This window comes from Ovis aries, chromosome 4 (assembly GCF_016772045.2).
Source record: "Ovis aries strain OAR_USU_Benz2616 breed Rambouillet chromosome 4, ARS-UI_Ramb_v3.0, whole genome shotgun sequence".
Classification (NCBI taxonomy): domain Eukaryota; kingdom Metazoa; phylum Chordata; class Mammalia; order Artiodactyla; family Bovidae; genus Ovis; species Ovis aries.
Genome location: NC_056057.1, coordinates 10,218,027 through 10,237,873, shown reverse-complemented (window position 1 = coordinate 10,237,873; position 19,847 = coordinate 10,218,027). Strand labels below are relative to the sequence as shown.

General features: G+C 41.2%; 1 protein-coding gene across 3 annotated transcripts; it reads left to right on the top strand.

Moving 5' to 3' along the window:
- The first annotated feature begins 2,892 nt into the window (after positions 1-2,892).
- Positions 2,893-19,348, top strand: LOC101113583 (lanosterol 14-alpha demethylase). 3 transcript variants are annotated; one of them, XM_012176311.5, is made up of 10 exons: positions 2,893-3,094; positions 5,349-5,447; positions 7,774-7,950; positions 9,156-9,282; positions 11,096-11,270; positions 12,148-12,267; positions 12,657-12,852; positions 14,112-14,207; positions 14,758-14,926; positions 18,044-19,348. In XM_012176311.5, the coding sequence occupies exons 3-10, from the start codon at positions 7,798-7,800 to the stop codon at positions 18,220-18,222; spliced, it is 1,215 nt and encodes a 404-aa protein (XP_012031701.1). In that variant the 5' UTR covers positions 2,893-3,094; positions 5,349-5,447; positions 7,774-7,797; the 3' UTR covers positions 18,223-19,348. The 3 variants fall into 3 exon arrangements, with proteins under 3 accessions (XP_012031701.1, XP_014950670.2, XP_042105070.1); XM_015095184.3 differs by lacking the exon at positions 2,893-3,094 and adding an exon at positions 3,203-3,510; XM_042249136.1 differs by lacking the exons at positions 2,893-3,094; positions 14,758-14,926 and adding an exon at positions 3,203-3,510.
- Positions 19,349-19,847: the final 499 nt, after the last annotated feature.

Here is a 19,847-nt window from a genome sequence, read left to right as displayed (position 1 = left end):
TCCCAGGTGGCTCAGTGGAGAAAGAATGTGCCTGCTAATACAAGAGACACCAGACACAGGTTCAATCCCTGGGTCGGGAAGATCCCCTGGAGGAAGAAATGGCAACACACTTCAGGATTCTTGCCTGGAGAAGTCCATGGACAGAGAGGAGCCTGGCAGGCCACAGTCCATGCAGGTGCAAAGAGCCAGATGTGCCTTAGAGTGTCTCAACATGCATGCAGGCACAAAGAAAGCAGCTAGTTAAAATACCTTTTAAAAAAGGAATACTTATAATTTCATCAACATTCTTAAGTGAAGAAAGAAATGTTTTTCTACTGCAAGTGCATGGCAGTGAAGAATAATGACTACTAGAGTTTAGTGCCCACGGAGAAGGCAGTGGCACCCCACTCCAGCACTCTTGCCTGGAAAATCCCATGGACGGAGGAGCCTGGTAGGCTGCAGTCCCTGGGGCCTCGAAGAGTCAGACACGACTGAGTGACTTCACTTTCACTTTTCACTTTCATGCATTGGAGGAGGAAATGGTGTTCTTGCCTGGAGAATCCCAGAGACGGGGGAGCCTGGTGGGCTACCATCTATGGGGTCTCACAGAGTAGGACACGACTGAAGCGACTTAGCAGCAGCAGCAGAGTTTGGTGCCACTTATCAACAGTTTGTGCTAAGGCCCCAGAAGTTCTATTTACTACTGATTTGACAGCATACATGGAACAGCAGACTGGTTCCAAATAGGAAAAGGAGTACATCAAGGCTGTATATTGTCACCTTGCTTATTTAACTTGTATGCAGGGTACATCATGAGAAACACTGGGCTGGAAGAAGCACAAGCTGGAATCAAGATTGCCAGGAGAAATATCAATAACCTCGGATATGCCGATAACACTACCCTTATGGCAGAAAGTGAAGAGGAACTAAAAAGCCTCTTAATGAAAGTGAAAGAGGAGAGTGAAAAAGTTGACTTAAAGCTCTACATTCAGAAAACGAAGATCATGGCATCTGGTCCCATGGGAAATAGATGGGGAAACAGTGGAAACAGTGTCAGACTTTATTTTTTGGGACTCCAAAATCCCTGCAGATGGTGACTGCAGCTATGAAATTAAAACACACTTACTCCTTGGAAGGAAAGTTATGACCAACCTAGATAGCATATTCCAAAGCAGAGGCATTACTTTGCCAACAAAGGTCTGTCTAGTCAAGGCTATGGTTTTTCCAGTAGTCATGTATGGATGTGAGAGTTGGACTGTGAAGAAAGCTAAGCGTTGAATTGATGCTTTTGAACTGTGTTGTTGGAGAAGACTCTTGAGAGTCCCTTGGACTGCAAGGAGATCCAACCAGTCCATCCTAAAGGAGATCAGTCCTGGGTGTTCATTGGAAGGACTGATGCTGAAGCTGAAACTCCAATACTTTGGCCACCTGATGCAAAGAGCTGACTCATTGGAAAAGACCCTAATGCTGGGAAGGATTGGGGGCAGGAGGAGAAGCGGACGGCAGAGGATGAAATGGCTGGATGGCGTCACTGATTCAACAGACATGGGTTTGGGTAGACTCCGGGAGTTGGTGATAGACAGGGAGGCCTGGTGTGCTGCAATTCATGGGGTCGCAAAGAGTCGGACATGACTGAATGACTGAACTGAACTGACACCATCACTACAAATTCCAGCAGTAAAAAAAGTAAACCACGTATTATTATAAAGAGCTTTGACTTTGCAGACACCCCTGGGGTCCTGAAGATACCCAGAAGGCCATGAACCACACTTTGTGAACAGCTATGAATCCGAATAAATGCAGAATATAAAAACAGTTGAGACACGGTCCCTATTCTTAAATTCATCTGGTAACAGAGGAAACTGATGAAGTCAACTGCAACACAACTTTAGTGACAGGAGAAATGGTAGCCTTTGTGGAGGGCAGATTAAAAGACAAGGACTAGGGTCCAGTTAGTCTATGACTGCGGTAATGCAGACAAGCAATGACCAGGGCCGGACTCAAGGCAGTGGCAAGAATGGAGCGACTTTTAAGGCGGCGGAATTACAGGACTTGGTGACCGATGAGATGTGATGTGCAGTGCAGGAGGGCAGTTTGGTGGCCACTGGTGCCCCTCCTACAGACGCAGTATGGGAGGAGCGGGTTGGTAGCCAGGTGAGTGAAGATTTATGAGTTTACTTGGCGTTACTGATACGATCTCCAGACAGAGGAGTCAGAACAGGCAACTGGTTGTTTACTGCTCCTTCCACTGGGCCTCGCAGTTTCTCATCCACTGCTGTATTCCCAGTGCCAAGCACAGCAGCCAGCTCTTAACGTTGACTGTATAAAGCAATGAGTCTGGCCAGGGGCTGGTGACAGTTACCTAACAGGAGGGTTCCAGTGGGCGGTCATTTTACATGCATGTTTTTGAAACCACAAGCGTGGATGAGCTCAGATTGCGTGTAACAGGAGGACCGAAGTTCCGTTTCAAAATCTGTCTGGTCCTAAACAGCCAGAATAAGTGGCGTTCTTGGGAAATATTGCCTCAAACAGGTCACGACGGCCTGTAACACAGATACCTAGCTTGCAAAATTTGCTTCTGTCAGACGCAGAACCCCCAATAACCACGAGATGTTACCTCTATCACTGTCTGGTTTTATTCGAGGTGAGATGGGAGTGACCTCAGCGTCCCAACCTTCAGGGTGCAGAAGGTGTCTTTCACAATCTCCCTTTCCCGCGGATACTTGGAAGTCTCCGATTGCCCAGGACGCGGCCCTCCAACGGGTTCAGGTGTGGCGCCTTTCAGCGCCCAGGCAGGGGGCGGCGCCCGGGCCACCCGCCCCGCTGACGCCACATAGGCCGAGATCACCTCAGCCGCGCGCGGTGCAATCACCGAACGCGCGCCGCCGCCGCCGCCACGCCGCAACCCTCCCTGAAATCCTTCCGCCCGCCCCATTACGGTGTCGTGTGCTGGCGCCCCGCACCAAGGACACACAGGCTCGGGTGGCCCGCGATTCTTAGGAGTGACCTCCTCTTAAGCCTGTGTTTCTCTTCTGTCTCTGCACTCCCCGTGCCACAGGTGCAGCCTGCTTCTTCAGGGTCTCTCTCTCTCGGCGCAAGGAGACTTCGGCATGAGGTATTCCACTTAAGGGGCGTGGCTTGAGGCAGGCCCCGCCCCATTCTGTGACGTACAGGGTGGTGTGGGAACGAGCCGGTAGTTATAGCGGGTGGGGCTGGGCTTAGTAGGAGACTTGCTGGCCGGGGCCACCTCCTAACGCCCATCTGCCAGCTTCTCTTCCTCGGTGGATTCGGAGAAGCCGCGGCAACCTCGGCCTCCAGCGTCTCTGGCAAACTGACGCGGGGGTGGCGGCCGGGATGGTGATGCTGGACTTACTGCAGGCGGGCGGGTCAGTGCTGGAGCAGGCGATGGAGCAAGTAACGGGCAGCAACCTCCCATCCATGCTGCTCATCGCCTGCGCCTTCACGCTCAGTCTGGTGTACCTGCTCCGCCTCGCGGTTGGCCACCTGGCCCCACCACTGCCGGCTGGGGCGGTACGTGCACCCCTGGGGGTTCTGGTGGGGGGTGGACGCTGCGACCAGGGCGACTGAAGAGCTAGCGAGGGGCTGGCACCGCGGTGGTGCCGAAAAGTGGCGGCGGGCACGCTGGAGGCTGGCGTTGGGAGGGGGTCGAGAGGCAGCAGCCCTGATTCTGGTGGCGCGGGCGGTCGCGACTGCCCTGACCTTGCTGAGCTTGGTGCTGGGTGCCCTGATGTCGGTCGCGTGCCTCGTTCTCGTTGGGGTCGTGTTTGCCGCGACTGTGGTCTTAGAGATGGCTCTGTTGACCGAGGCACTGCCGGTAGCCCTAATGGCCAGGGTTGGGGTGGCGGCTGTCGCCCTGAGCGTCCGGATGACGGTACTGGCCGCAGTAAGGGGTGTTTCAGCCCTGGTGGGGGCCCTGTTGGTGGTGTTTGGGGCAGCTTCGGCCCTGGTGGTCTTCATCCTGGGTGGCTACCCTTGAGTGGTTCAGTGCTCTATGGGCTGTGTAACCCCCAGTGCCGATTTTACATCAGTTTGGAGAGGAATGTGTTCAGTTTGGTAGAGTGAGCATCAAGAGTGTTGCAGGAACCTTCCTATGATGCTAATAAAATACCAGAGTCTCTAACTTAGAGCCTTTACTGACCACTGGCTTCTGTTTCCCGAATATATGTGATGAATGCGTTTTTAGCCAAACCAAGTAGCGCTGACAATAGAATCCATTTTTTACTGACAGTGGAAATCACAAACTATTGACCAAGTAGTTTTTGGAATGAGTTTTGTTTGACCTCTAACAGGCATGAGGAAGTTTTTTTTATTTTCTCCTCCTATGTGTAGTATTTTTGAGGAAGTATTATCTTTGGAAAGACAACTGTAGTATTTTAAGATTGTTGCTACTATTGTCCAAAGAGTGAGTTTGTAGAGCTCCTTTCTCTTTGAGACTACGAAAGATATGAGGACTATTGTCCTTTTTCATAACTGCACGTTTGATTTCAGGAGACTTGATGCTGTAATCTGTGAGTCTCATTTTGAGGCATCTGAAGTACACTTTAAGCCACCGTGCTCAGTGGTTCAGTCGTGTTGGACTCTGCAACCCCATGGACTATAGCCTGCCTGGCTCCTCTGTCCATGGGATTCTCCAGGCAAGAATACTGGAGTGGGTTGTCATTTCCTCCAGGTGATCTTCCCGGCCAGAACCTATGTCTCCTGCTTTGGCAGGTTGATTCTTTACCACTGAGCCATCTGGGAAGCCCAGAAATACCTTTTATAGTGAGTGCTAAAATGTTCCTGCTAGAACTGATTTTCTCTCTCTTTAAAATCAATGGATCTAGATCATTCCTTGAGAGAGGCATGATAATGTGTTCTGTTGACCGTAATGAGGAATGTAGCATCTTAAACATTTCCCTTCTTTCCCTCAAGTTACTCTGTTTTTTTTCCCATTGTGGGAGTAAAGATTTAGGCAAGATTTGGGGACTAAAATTGTGAGTGGTAGTAGAAATAAGTGCTCAAGAAACCATAGTTTGAGTTTAGTGTTTTTTTCACTTATGGTCAGGAAAGTTGCCTAGAGCCACTGATAATACTGGGCATATTCTAGAAAGTGTTCAGCATTTATAATTGCAGTACTGTGATGTTTGTCTGGTCATTCATCTTATACCAGGTTTTGAGTTTCTCTTCTTTTTCCCAAAGCCGCTCTCTCTAAGGTATTTGCAATTTGCTTGTCGTGAAGTTACTTTGGTAACTCCTTAATATTAAGGACAAGTTTCTTTCTTTCTTTCTTTTTGAATTGTGAAACTAAACTGAATGTCTTATAATAGGAAATGTAAACTCGAAGTTTTTTTGTTTGCTTTCTTTTGCAGAAAAGTCCACCATACATTGTCTCTCCAATTCCATTCCTTGGACATGCTATAGCATTTGGGAAAAGTCCGATTGAATTCCTAGAAGATGCATATGAGAAGGTAAGTGTTACAAATCATTAAAGGAAAAGAAATTAGTGCTTTTCCAATTTTCTTTTAAATGGTGGACTATTAAAAAAAATGTAATCTTATGCTTATCCCTAGTACAGGTAACAGATAAAATTGGAGCTGCTCTGGATTAAGAACTCGAGAGGTCTTAGAGACCCTCTTATGTTCTCCTTTGTTCTAGGATTATCTCTGAGGAAATTTAGTTCTGGCAACTATGGTTTAAAAACCACTGGCCTCAATTTTGTATTCACTGATCACAGTTAACATGGATACTATTAATAACTGACCCTTTCTTTTAAACCGTGCATCTGTGGAATTTTCTAACCCCCTCTCTTGTCCCTGCCCCTTCAGCAAGTTTCTGTACTTAGTCTCTATTTCCACACCTCCTCCTTACTTACTCTTTACTCCACTCGAGTCTGTCTTTCAACCCCTTCACTCACGAGTACCATGTCCTAATGTAGTGAACTCAGCTGTATTTGTCAGTGATGACCATTCTCACCTTAGCTGCGGCTTCCCTCACTTTTTCTTCTGCTTCTGTGAATGCTGCTTTCATAACTCATTTGTGGGCTCACACTTGGCTATTAACTGTTGAGATTCACTGAGGTTCGGTCCTTGGCCTTTATTCTTTCCTAGCTGATCTTGTCTCTATCTACCTGCAGCTTCAGTTTTTAGCCACATGAAGTGAAAGTGTGAAAGTGTTAGTCCCTCAGTTGTGTCTGGCTCTTTGTGACCCCGTGGACTGAAACCCACCAGCTTCCTCTGTCCATGGAATTACCCAGGCAAGAACACTGGAATGGGTTGCCACTCCCTTCTCCAGGGGATCTTCCCAACCCAGGGACTGAACTGCATCTCCTGCACTGACAGGCGGATTCGTGACCTCTACGCCACCTGGAAAGCCCAGCCAGATGTAAATGACGCCCAAATTAAAGTCTCCGGTTCAGGTCTCTTCTTTGGTCTTCAGACCTGGATATCCACCTCCCACATGATTTTTTCTTAGTTGTCCAAAGTCACCTGAAATCAAGCATTTAAAAAATCTGACCCTTTGATTTTTCTCTCTAATCCTGATGGTCCTTCTTGTTCACCTTCCTCATCATTGTTCTACCAGTTTTGCAGTGTACCAGGAGCCTAGGATTCACTCTTGATACTTCCTGCTCCATCCATCAATTCATTGCCAAGCCTGCAGATTTTCTCTTCAGAATAATTGCACATCCTTCTGCTTCTGTTTCCACTGCCTCTCCATTACATTGTCCCGCGTGCTCATCATCAGGCTCCCGTAACAGGCTTGCTGGTCGTCTGGCTCTCCTTCAGCTCCTATCCCTCCCTCCTCTCCATCCAGGAGCCAGAGGGATCTTTCTTTTAAAATATGCACAGATTAGTATCTTTCCCATGCAGTTTAAGACCTTCCATCTCATTCCGTTGCTTGCAAGGATACAGCTCCCTGAATGTGGCTTATAAGGCTCTGTATGGCCCTACTAGATAGACTCATCACGTCCTTACCTTCTCTTTTACCTTTAGAACTCTGCGCATGCTCCGCCGTCAGGCTAACTACTGCCCCTCCCCATGCTTTAGGTCTCAGCTCTGGTGTCTTTCTCTCTTTTTAGTCGTTCTTATCGGTTCTCTCATCAAAGAGCTGCTTTCCTTCGTGTAGTGCTTGTCACATTTGTAATTTTACATTTGTTAATGTACTTATTCAACTGAGTTGTATCTTTTTAAATAGCCTGGAGTTTCTTGAGTCAGAGACAGTATTTTTCTTCATGATTGTATCCCCAGTAACTGAAATCTTTAATAGTAATCAGAAAACTGCAAAGCAAAGCATTTAGCACCTAACCAGATTAACAAAAAAATTAAAAATGAGATCATTCAGTATTGGTGAGATAGTGGTAAGACTCATAACTAAATAAAGTTTTGGTATCTTCACATAGCAAGGACTTTAGGAAAGGTTATATTCTTTGGCTACTCCTGTAAAGTTACTTTTAATCAAAGGGAAAAAATATCTATATTCTCAGAGATATTCATTACATAATTATCTATAATAAATAAAAAATGGACACATCAACCATAGAACAGTTGATATGTCTGTGAAAGATAGAAAATATTTTCAATATAAGGGGTGAAGAAAGCAGGATAGAAAGTTTTATTTATATTTTATTTGGAACTGGATGAACATAATTATACATTTGGACAAAGGCGGGGGAAGAATTGCATTAAGGTTTGTGACTGTTTCGATCTTCAACAGTGTATTATTTTATTGTTTAAGATGAGTGTCTTAGCGCTTACAGATTTTTTGGTAACATCACTGTGGGTATTTTTCTCTCTTCAGTATGGACCTGTATTTAGTTTTACCATGGTGGGCAAGACGTTTACTTACCTGCTGGGGAGTGAGGCTGCTGCACTGCTTTTTAATAGTAAAAATGAAGACTTGAATGCCGAGGATGTCTACAGTCGTCTGACAACACCTGTGTTTGGGAAGGGAGTCGCCTATGATGTGCCTAATACAGTAGGTGACACTGTTAGCTTGAAGAAAGACAAACCTATAGTATACAATTTATAGCTAGTAGTGTAAGCTGTATTGCTAAAGTGTAGAAGAGATTATTCCTTGCCTCAAAACTCTGAAGAATCAGGAGGCATTTATAAGAAGGAAAAGCAAGGGTAGCTGACAGAGAATGGGTATTTTGCTTTATAGCTGCTGGTGTGGACTAAACAATTTTAAAGGGCTTCCTGTGCAAAGCAATATTCATAGAATCAATGAGAACTTAGCGTGTTAACATTAGATTTGAAGTAGTAAGAAGGAAAAACTTATTACATCAGAAAGGCCTCCTACTAATACTTTCCTACCTCCTACCTGAAATTCTAGGGTGAGAGCTCTTCTGAGCTAGATGTTGTTGGTTTTTGAAGTTTGTGTGATTTCTTTGCTCCCCAGAAGGCAAATATTTAAGTGCTGCAACTTGGTATGAAATGCAGATCCGATAATTAGCTTAATTACTTGGTGCAGCCTTTGGCTAGCAATGTACCATGCATTACCCAGTCCTCTAGTATAGCAGCTGAGAATTGACATTAAGTGTTGCTTCTGGGGATTGAGGAGGTATGGAGGAATGAACAGCTCTCCTTAAGACCAAAAGTGAAAGCCTAGGTTAATCCCTCTGGTTGGATATATCTAACATAAACCCTTTGGGGAAGTTCTATTTTAAGAACTTCCCCAAAGGGTTTATTATCTTGGTGTGAATTTATTCCCACTGTATAACATTCTAATTAAACTTTTGGAAGATAATGTGAGTGAGGAATGATATTTGTTTGGGAATAAATGGTAGAATATGTGAAAGAGGATAAAAATATTACCAAAGCATAATGGACCTTTGGGAGACTGTTGGCATCTGGTTTGGGTTGGAAGACTAGAATATAATGGAATAGGAGGAGGCAGCCTTGGAGTCAAAAGTGAGGAAAGCATGTATGTATAGGAAGGAAGGCCAGAAGTGGGGTTCCTAATTTATCATTTGAATTGGACCTGCATAGCATGTGTCTACTCCATGTTATTTCAGATAGAAGCATGAAGTTTTATCTGGTGTGGTGAAGAAAACTATTTTATCTTTATTTTCAATTTGTTAGAAGATTGCTTTGAGTATTAAAGAGTTATAATAACCCAAATGAGTCTCATGATAAAACAGAAGTGTGTTTTAATACTTGTGTACCCTTAATATTTTGAAGGTTTTCTTGGAGCAGAAGAAAATGTTGAAAAGTGGTCTTAACATAGCCCACTTTAGACAGCATGTTTCTATAATTGAAAAAGAAACAAAAGACTACTTTAGAAGTTGGGGAGAAAGTGGAGAAAAGAGTAAGCGCAATATTTTGGTTTCTCGTTTGTCCAAACATGTCTGCTTTTCTGTGACTAGAAATGTTAAGAGTGTGTGTGTGTGTGTGTGTGTGTGTGTGTGTGTGTGTGTGTGTGTGTAAAGAGCACACTACAACATGTGTAAAACCACCTTGCATGCCTGCATGCCAAATCGCTTCAGTCGTGTCTGACTCTTTGCCACCCTGTGGACTGCAGCCCTCAAGGCTCCTCTGTCCAGATGATTCTCCAGGCAAGGATACTGGGTTGGGTTGCCGTGCCCTCCTCCAGGGGGTCTTCCCGACCCAGGGATCGAATCCACATCTGTTACGCCTCCTGCATTGGCAGGCGGGCTCTTTACCACTCATGCTGCCTGGGAAGCAAAACCACCGTATCCGTATGTTTAATGAAATGAACATGTTATGGAGTTAAAAGACTTGAGAGGGAGTAATTATTGTTGCTCACTTAGCAAAATCTTAAAATATTTTAATTTGCATATTGTTTAGCTCAATTACATAAAAATGATTCATGATTGAATTTTGAAATAAACCAAATGTAAAACTTACATTCAAGGTCATTTTAAGATAATATATAAAATAAAAAAATTTGCCTTCCATGTCAGCAAGTTGAAGTCTAAAAGATTAAATTATATATGTAATACATTATTTTTCTAAAGTTGTATGGTAATGAGTTATTTCAACAAAAATGTAAGATTAAATACATAAGCTTGCTGTACTACCAAAAGAGCGATTTTAGCTGTTCCCAATAGAAATTTTAAAAAAAACGTTATTATGTGCTTTCTCACATTATGTAGGGAATATATTGAACGTAACATAACATTCTTTGGACTCTGTGAATCTAGTTTTTATACTGGACTGCAATTAAGTGTTGCCATCGGAACCATTGCCATAGCCCTAGCAGGAAGCAACCTCTATCTACAGGGCAGTAAGACTACTGTGTAGGTCATCACATTCTGGATCTAGCCTTCAGCTTCTACAAAAGGTCCAGAAACCTGGTTTTATTTAATAGACCTAAATTTTATGTGACATACTTGCTATTCTATGAGAAGCTGATGTATAAATGAGAATGCTAACTGAATAAGTACAAATGAGATGCAATTATGGGACGAAGAACAGCATAATATTTGCTGCACTTCTCTTTGTTGGCAATCTAATTGGAAAGCCAAATGACAACTAGAAGTTCGTTTGGTGAACATGGAATCAAAGAACAGGATATCGACTGGGTAATTGTTGTGACTTTCAAAGTGTCCTCCAGGTGTGCTTACCTGATGCATCTGTCTCTAATGTTTGCATATACAAGATGGTAATTAGTTAGTTTTCTTTTAAGACTTTTTCAAGACTTCAGGCTTTTTTTCCCACTTATGAATTTCCCACTTTTGATCTGGGGAATAATCCATTCTTCAGTCTTTGGACTGCTCTTTCTTAGAAAGCACCTTTTTATCCCCTTATGTTCTAAATAACCTTTTTATTGCCTTTATTATACTGTGACCTGGAACCCAGATAACCACACTCATTTCCATCTTCTTTTTATCTTTTTGAGATGAAGGGCTCATGAGTCTGAGTGAGCTTTTAGTTACCTCTGTGGCATCTATCTTGGCTATCCAAAAAGGTGGGCTGCCTTTGGTTTCTCTTTATTGTAGCCTGTCAGCAGGCTTTCTTTGATGGTGTGAAAAGGATCTTGTTGGTTAATGAGTTAAATTTTATTCTTATTTCCTTCACAGTACTTTTGCATCTCTAAGACAACAACATTTCAAAAGAATTTCGGGCAACAGTAATGGGAATGATCTTTTTCCCTCTAGATTTGTTTGAAGCTCTTTCCGAGCTCATAATTTTAACAGCCAGCCATTGTTTACATGGGAAGGAAATCAGAGGTCAGCTCAACGAGAAGGTGGCACGACTGTATGCGGATTTGGATGGAGGTTTTAGCCATGCAGCCTGGCTTTTGCCAGGCTGGCTCCCTCTGCCTAGTTTCAGGTATGGATAAAGAGACGATGCTTGGTCATTTCACTTTGTGTTTAATTACTGTACTATTGGTTTGCTTTGCATTAACAAAAATAAAAATTAAATGTAGAAACAAACAAATTGGGGGAGATTATTAGCCTCCCTTCTTCTGTAAGAATTCAGCATTTTTTACACAGTGAGCTCATTTAACATTAGGTTTCAGTTTTAGAAAGGTGAATTTGACTGTCCTGATAGTTTAAAACCCACTTGTCCCATATATTCCTTGTACTCAGGAATGTTCCTGAACTCTACCTAGAAGTGATGCAGCTTTCTAAGCACCTGAAAGTATTTGACTAATTTGTAGTTTTTTGTGAAGTTTCTGTGTTTTGAAGTATCCATACCTTTCTTTGTCTCCTTGTCAGCTCTGTTGTGATCTCCTTAAGAGCAAGGATCATCTGTGATACAGAGAAACACTGCTCACAGGACTTGACATGTAGCTTAATGTTTTGCCTATTAGGAGCCTTTATTGATTCATTTCTGTTTGAGGAATGGGAGTTATTCAAATTTTAAATCCTGTAGAAGAACCAGAGTGAGTCTGTCCACTTCAAGAATTAATTTGCTTAGAACTGGAATTTCCTGTTAACATAAAGGTGTATTTCTGCTTTCTTTTAAAATGGAAAATGGTTGTAAAGGAGTAATCACTTGAGTCTTCAGTTACAACATAGGTAGTGTGTTCAGAATCAGGGATATGTATGTTATAACACATTTCCTGTCCTTAAGGACCTTAGAAATTCCTAACAATATAAGATTTTCATGAATTCTTTTTTTTTCTCTTGGTTCTGAGTTTTGTCATTTGATACCTGAAAGTATTGCTTAATTTTTTAAAGTCATCTTCATGTTTGAATTATAGACGCAGGGACAGAGCTCATCGGGAGATCAAGAATATTTTCTACAAGGCAATCCAGAAACGCAGAGAGTCAGGAGAAAAAATTGATGACATTCTCCAAACTTTACTAGAGTCTACTTACAAGTAAGAGCTCTTCAGATCACATATTAAACTGAAGCAGGAAATTCCACATAAAAAACATAGTTAAATAATATGTACATTTAAAAAGTAATAACACTGGCAAAAATTAGTAGATATGACCTTTGAACTTCATAAATGGATGAGACATAAATTACTGGGATCCTGTGCCTTATTGGAATTTAGTACCGTGCATGTGAAAAGTTTGCTAGTAAACTGCAATGAAGTCTTTGTAATCAATAGTTTTTATTGGCCTCTCTTCTCTAAAGGGGAAAAAAAAATTGGACTTTTGATGGGCAAATGCAAGAGGAAAAATGAACTAATTTTTACGTAAAGGTTGGGGCATGGGAGTGCATCTGCAAATGTTACATTTGTGTATGTGGTCCATTCTGTAGGGATGGGCGTCCTCTGACGGATGATGAAATAGCAGGCATGCTTATTGGACTGCTCTTGGCAGGGCAGCATACTTCTTCAACCACTAGTGCCTGGATGGGCTTCTTTTTGGCCAGGGACAAAACACTTCAAGAAAAATGTTTTTCAGAACAGAAGACAGTCTGTGGCGAGAATCTGCCTCCTCTGTCTTATGACCAGGTTTGTGGGATTTTCAGCTTCATTGCTGCTTATGATACTGAGTGTGTGTGGCTGGTTTTTAAAGGGGACAATTTGGGATCTTCTATATACTATAGAATAAATTGATTATTTTTAGAAAATTCATCATAGCTTCCCCTGAAATGTCCTAATCCTGAATCTGTTTGCTGGTATTTTGTGGAGGACTTTTGGACTATATTCACAGGGGATAGTGGGCTGTAGTTTTATTGTTACGTCTTTGACAGATTTTGGTGTTGGGGTATATTATTGGTTCTCAGAGAAGGAGTTTGAAAGTGTTCGCTCCTCTTTTTCCTTTTAGGAAGGCTTTGTGAGGACTGGTATTACTGCTTTCTTAAATGTCTGGTAGTATTAACCAGTGAAGCCATCTAGGCCTGTGCTTTCTTTGTGGGTAGTTTTTGATTACTAACTCAATGTCTTCCCTTTTTACAAATCTATTCAATTTCTTTTTGAGTTAGTTTTTGGCAGTTTGTGTCTTTCTAGGGATTTGTTTCATCTAGGTTATCTAACTTGTTGGCAAACAGTTGTTAAAGTATTCTCTTATCATTCTTTTCTATTAGGTCAATAGTGATGTCTCCTTTTAATTCCTAATTTTAGTAATTTTTACAGTGATAGTTACATACTATAAAATCCACCTATTAAAGTATATAATCCACTGGTTTTTAAAAATATTTTCAGAATTGTGAAACCATCATCAGAGTTTCATTTGAAAATGTTTACACCACTTCCAAAAGAGGGCTACGAGCAGTCCATTTCCCCTGCCCCTGGCAACCGCTAATGTATATTTTGTCTTTTTGTATATGCCTGTTTGGACATTTCATATGAATGGGATCATACAGCATGTAGTCTCTGGTGACTAGCTTCTTTCACTTAGCATGTTTTCAAGATTAATCCATGTTGTAGCATGTATCAGTACTTTAGTCTTCTTTATTGTGAAGTAACATTCCATTGTGTGGCTATACCACTTTCATTAACCTCTTCATCAGTTGATTGACATTTGGATGCTATGAACATTTGTGCACAGGTTTTGAAAAAGCTGAAACTAATGATTTTTGCCAATGTTCTCATGCTTTAGATGGGTAGCTTTTTGCAGGCCCTTCCCTGCCATTTGTCAGAGTGATCTGTTATCTTGGCTGACCATGGACAGTAATAAAACTGTTTTTATTCAGCCACTCTGAACTTGTTTGTATCCTGTTGCAGTATGTTAAATGTTTGTAAAACCTGGAAAATGTTTCTCTTTTTAGCTCAAGGATCTCAATTTACTTGATCGCTGTATAAAAGAAACATTAAGACTTCGACCTCCTATAATGACCATGATGAGACTGGCCAAAACTCCTCAGGTGAGTCTCCTGGCTAGAGCTTTTCCTCTGTGGCCCCAAGTTTTATTTATCAAAAAGAAATAGTGTAATATCAAAGAGAATTTTTTAAAGATGTAGAATAATCACTTGTACATAATTTTCAATTTTACATACTCTAGATCTAAATATTTTTACATAACTGCAGACAGTATACATGCTCATCCGATCTCCCTACGTTTTAACAATTAGGGCTTTTACAACGGAAGTGTATTTTTTCCTTGGTTTTTTAAAAATAACATATATGTAGTTATAAGTAATTAACTGTGGAACTGTATAAATTGGATTGTGAAAGGCTTCTTGAAATTCCATCCCCAGCCCCATGGCATTATTTTTTAAAATTTGTGTATATCCTTCCAGCCCAATGTTGTGTAATATGGAAATCATCTTGGGTTAAAATAATTTTTAATTGGCCTACTAGCCAGTTTTAAAATATATGTATATTCCATGTATATCAGTGCTCTATTATACAATGATCTGATTATTTGGCAGACTATCTTAGTTGTCTAATGGAATGCATTGCTTTCATCTGTAGACTGTGGCAGGGTATACCATTCCTCCAGGACATCAGGTGTGTGTTTCTCCTACTGTCAATCAGAGGCTTAAAGACTCATGGGTAGAGCGTCTGGACTTTAATCCTGACCGCTACTTAGAGGATAGTCTAGCATCAGGAGAGAAGTTTGCTTATGTGCCATTTGGAGCTGGTAAGATGATTACGCTTCATATTTGAATAGTTACTTCTGGTAACATATTTGTTAAATAATCCATGTGAATTTTATTTACAAATATCTTCCCCTTTTCTTATGGGTCCATGCTTGCAGACATTTGTAGGAGTGTAATCTCTGCAGGCTGGAAGAAATATTTCATTTCTACTAAAGGAGACAGTTCTGTGAATCCTTACATAGTGTTCTGTTGCCTTTTGTAACCCATCTGGTTTTATAGTTCTCATTTTTGGAGTCTGCCCTGTTTTCCCTTATCATGCTATTTAAAGCTCTTTGTGAATTCTGTTTTAAAGAACCTTTGAAGTTAGCACACCATTTGGGCATTTCAAGCTAAATATGCTGAGGTAATCAGCATTTCAGAAAACAGTAATGGCACGGAAGCTTTTCTGGGTTGTTAGTGAGCTTTTGGTTCTTTGTCTATGTATTCTTATAATGTTCTTTAAACTTGGACAGTAGTCATGTATGGATGTGAGAGTTGGACTATAAAGAAAGCTGAGCACCAAAGAATAGATGCTTTTGAACTGTGGTGTTGGAGAAGACTCTTGAGAGTCCCTTGGACTGCAAGGAGATCCAACCAGTCCCTCCTAAAGGAAATCAGTCCTGAATATTCACTGGAAGGACTGATGCTGAAGCTGAAACTCCAATCCTTTGGCTACCTGATGCGAAGAACCAACTCATTTGAAAAGACCCTGATGCTGGGAAAGATTGAGGGCAGGAGGAGAAGGGGACGACAGAGGATGAGATGGTTGGATCACATCACCAACTCCATGGACATGAGTTTGAGTAAGCTCTGGAAGTTGGTAATGGACAGGGAAGCCTGGCGTGCTGCAGTCCATGGGGTCACGAAGAGTCAGACGTGACTGAGTGACTGAACTGAACTGAAATTTGGACAGGTAGTGCCTAACTGTGCAAACCTATGCATTTCGAATAAGATCCTAAAATAATGCAGGCCGACTGCTTTTCCTCCAGTAATTTCTCTAGTCATTGGTACTTTGTACAAATAAACTGTATTCTACGACTTATGTGATTTCTCCAAAAAGACCATTTAAGTGACATGACTTATCATTGGTCACACCTTTTCCTCACGTAAATCAAAGTATAAAGTCCTTTGGGAACTTTAGATCTTAATAACTATTAAGACCCCCTCTTTGAGCTTCCATAATTTGTTAGAATGGCTCACAGAACTCCAAAAAGTCTGCTTACTGACTCATGGTTTTAGTTCAGTTCAGTCGCTCAGTCGTGTCTGACTCTGCACGACCCCATGGACTGCAGCACACAAGGCTTCTCCATCACCAGCTCCTGGAGTTTACTCAAACTCACGTCCATCGAGTCTATGACGCCATCCAGCCACCTCATCCTCTGCTGTCCCCTTCTCCCCGCCTTCAGTATTTCCCAGCACCAGGTGGCCAAAGTATTGGAGTTTCAGCTTCAGCCTCAGTCTTTCCAGTGAATATTCCAGGGCTGATCTCCTTTAGGATGGACTGGGTGGATCTCCTTGCAGTCCAAGGGACTCTCAAGAGTCTTCTCCAACACAGTTCAAAAGCATCAAGTCTTTGGCGCTCAGCTTTCTTTATGGTCCAACTCTCACACCCATACATGACTCCTGGAAAAACCACAGCTTTGACTACATGGAACTTTGTTGGCAAAGTAATGTCTCTGTTTTTTAATATGCTGCCTAGGTTGGTCATAACTTTTCTTTCAAGGAGCAAGCGTCTTTTAATTTCATGGCTGCAGTTGCCATCTGCAGTGATTTTGGAGCCCAAGAAAATAAAGTCTGTCACTGTTTCTATTGTTTCTCCATCTGTTTGCCATGAAGTGATGGGACCAGATCCCATGATCTTAGTTTTCTGAATGTTAAGCTTTAAGCCAACTTTTTCACTCTCCTCTTTCACGTTCATCAAGAGGCTTTTTAGTTCCTCTTCACCTTTAGTTACTCTTCACCTCACTTTAGTTCCTCTTCATCTGCATATCTGAGGTTATTGATATTTCTCCCAGCAATCTTGATTCCAGCTTGTGCTTCATCCAGTCCAGCATTTCTCATGATGTATGCTGCATATAAGTTAAATAAGCATGATAACAATATATAGCCTTGATAACAATATATAGCCTTTTCCTATTTGGAACCGGTCTGTTGTTCCATGTCCAATTCTAGCTGTTGTTTCTTGACCTGCATACAGATTTCTCAGGAGGCAGGTCAGGTGGACTGCTGGTTTACTGCAGAAGCATACAACTCAGGAATAGCCTGACTGAAGAGCACAGAGCAAAGCAGAAGCAAGGGGTGTGCCACCCTCACCCCCAAAGTCACTTCATGTTGCAGATTCAAGTTGTGGTTCAGAGGGGCTTGTTATGAATAACAAAAGGCTCTTTTCTTCTTTGACCTTTATTGCTCTCTTCACTTAAGAAATTCCAGTGGTTTGAGGAACTCTGTGCCAAGAATGGTCGACTAAATACACATTTATTACAAATCACATTATCAGAGGTTGTGATACCTTTAGTAATGAAGTCAGATTTGAAGTCTTAAGTCTTGTAACATGGTTCTCCTCTTTCAAGGTTGCTTTGGAGATCTAGTCCTTTGCATTTCTCTCTGCATTTTAGAATCAGCTTGCCAGTTTTTATGTGTATATGACCCTTTACATTTGGATGTGTTGCTATTTTCAGTGTATTAAATTCCTTTTCCATAATCATTTGAAATGGTGTTTAAAGTTTTGATCGGAAGGTTCATATTATTAACTTTTAACTATGGTCTCTTGGAAGAGATGTTCAGAATATTCTAGTATATCTCCAAACTTGATTACCACTGTGTGTTTCAAACATTACATATATTCAACCTAGATAGATGCTGGGTTTCAGGAAAAAAACAATTGGAAAAATCATTGTATAATACCCCTGTGCTGCTTCCCCTAACAGACATTAAAAATCTCTTGCGATTTTTATGGTTACTTACACTGTTATGAAAAGAATGTCTCTTTACTATAGTATCTGTATATCTGCTTTCCACCTTTAATTAACTGTAGATAAGCAAATTTTATCATTCCAGACTCAAAGAGATGAGAAAGAATTCCAACCAATTGTTATGGAAACTTTTTTTTTCTTTTATAGGGCGTCATCGTTGCATTGGGGAGAATTTTGCCTATGTTCAAATCAAGACAATTTGGTCCACTATGCTTCGTTTATACGAATTTGATCTCATTGATGGGTATTTTCCCACTGTGAATTATACAACTATGATTCACACCCCTGAAAACCCAGTTATCCGATACAAACGAAGATCAAAATGAAAAAGGCAGCAGGGAACTAAAATCTGAACATCTGTAAACTGCGAAAGCACTGAAGAGAATGAAGTTTATGAAACAACTCCCATTATGCTTTTTTTTTTTTTGAGTTTGTAATTTTAAATAAGTTTATTTAAGCTTATGGTTTTTATGTATTAACTGAACAGCGCCATCAAATCCAATGGCATTTCAGAAATTTCCTAATAGTTTTATGATGGATACTTCATGTGTTCTCTTTAAGGAAATCAAGCTCATTAGTTTGGGGGTGAGGATCTTTGGTAACTGGCAGATTCTAAATGACACAATTTCCAGGTGTTAAGAGCATACATAGCTCTTGGCAAGAAAGTTCAGAGTATTCAGATCTTGTACTAGATCTCCAAGTATAAAAGCCCAGTGAAATATCTGGAAGCCTTAGGTTTTTCATTCATATATTGGGCAGTGTATGTATATGTAAGGATGGGTGGGGAGGGAATAAACACATTTAAAGCCTTGGATAAAAGAGAATCCTATTGTTTTGGTATGATGGTATTTAGCAATGATGGAGCTATATTGTAGGAAAATATAGCCTTTGAAATAGCTGGAAGCACTGTCCGTAGGAAACAGATTTCTGACAATGACTAATTATATTTCCTAAAAAATAATTAATACAAAAGACTGCTCGTGTGACTTGACCTAATTACCGAATATCACATATTTATCTGCCTGATAAATTTGTATCTGGGTCCACACACTTCCATCTGTGTGGAAGTCCAAAATAAAGTACTTGAAGGATAAGTTTTGTTCTCTTTGGCTCAAGGTGATTTCCATTTCCTCTCTAGAATCTAATCAGGGGTTTTTGTGATTAGTTCTGTTAATTTAGGTTAACAAGCTTTGTTTTTTCTTTGTTAAATACAAAACCTGAGATCAGGAACTGTGGCTTTAAGACAAGGATAATACAGTGCAGGGTTTCTTGGGCGTGTATTTCACTGGTCAAATTCTGTGAAGCCTGTGTTCAAGAATCAACTCAAATTATAACTGGAGATGTGACTGTGTATTACAGCTCTGTTTAAAAGGTTAGAGGTCTCATGTTAAGCTATTTGTGAAGGCAAAATCTGTGTTGAGTTTTTCACATTAAACTATCTTTGAGAATATAGTCTGTATTCATAAATTGTGAAGTGTGTGGTTCAATGAGAAAAATTCAGGAATCTAGGAACTGGGATGGGAAATAATAGTGCCATTTTTATTTGTACTAATTTCAAACCATAATATTTTCTTTATTCATGAATTTAGGTAACCACATTAGTATCAGCAGTATCCATGATTCTGCAAACAGAAATCAGATACTTTTCATATCACATTATAGATGTCTTGTAACTTTATCACTAAAATTATGGTATTATAAGTCTGTCAGATCTGTTAGATCTTATTTCTTTACTCACCACAAAAATTCTTTACAGTATGTCTATATAACTGGTCCCCTTGCAATCCTATATACTGTATGTTTTTAAAAACATTCTTCTGGGGACTTCCCTGGCGGTCCAGTGGTCAAGACCTCACCTTCCAGTGCAGGGGGTGCAGGCTGGACCCCTGGTCAGGAGCGAAGTTCCCGCATGCCTCGGGGCCAGAAGACCAAAACATAAACCAGAAGCAAT

Coding starts and splice junctions, on each gene's coding strand:
- LOC101113583 (XM_015095184.3), top strand. CDS start 3,334: ATGGTGATGCTGGACTTACTGCAGGCGGGCGGGTCAGTGCTGGAGCAG. Junction 3,511..5,348: donor CACCACTGCCGGCTGGGGCG/GTACGTGCACCC, acceptor TTTCTTTTGCAG/AAAAGTCCACCATACATTGT. Junction 5,448..7,773: donor TAGAAGATGCATATGAGAAG/GTAAGTGTTACA, acceptor TTCTCTCTTCAG/TATGGACCTGTATTTAGTTT.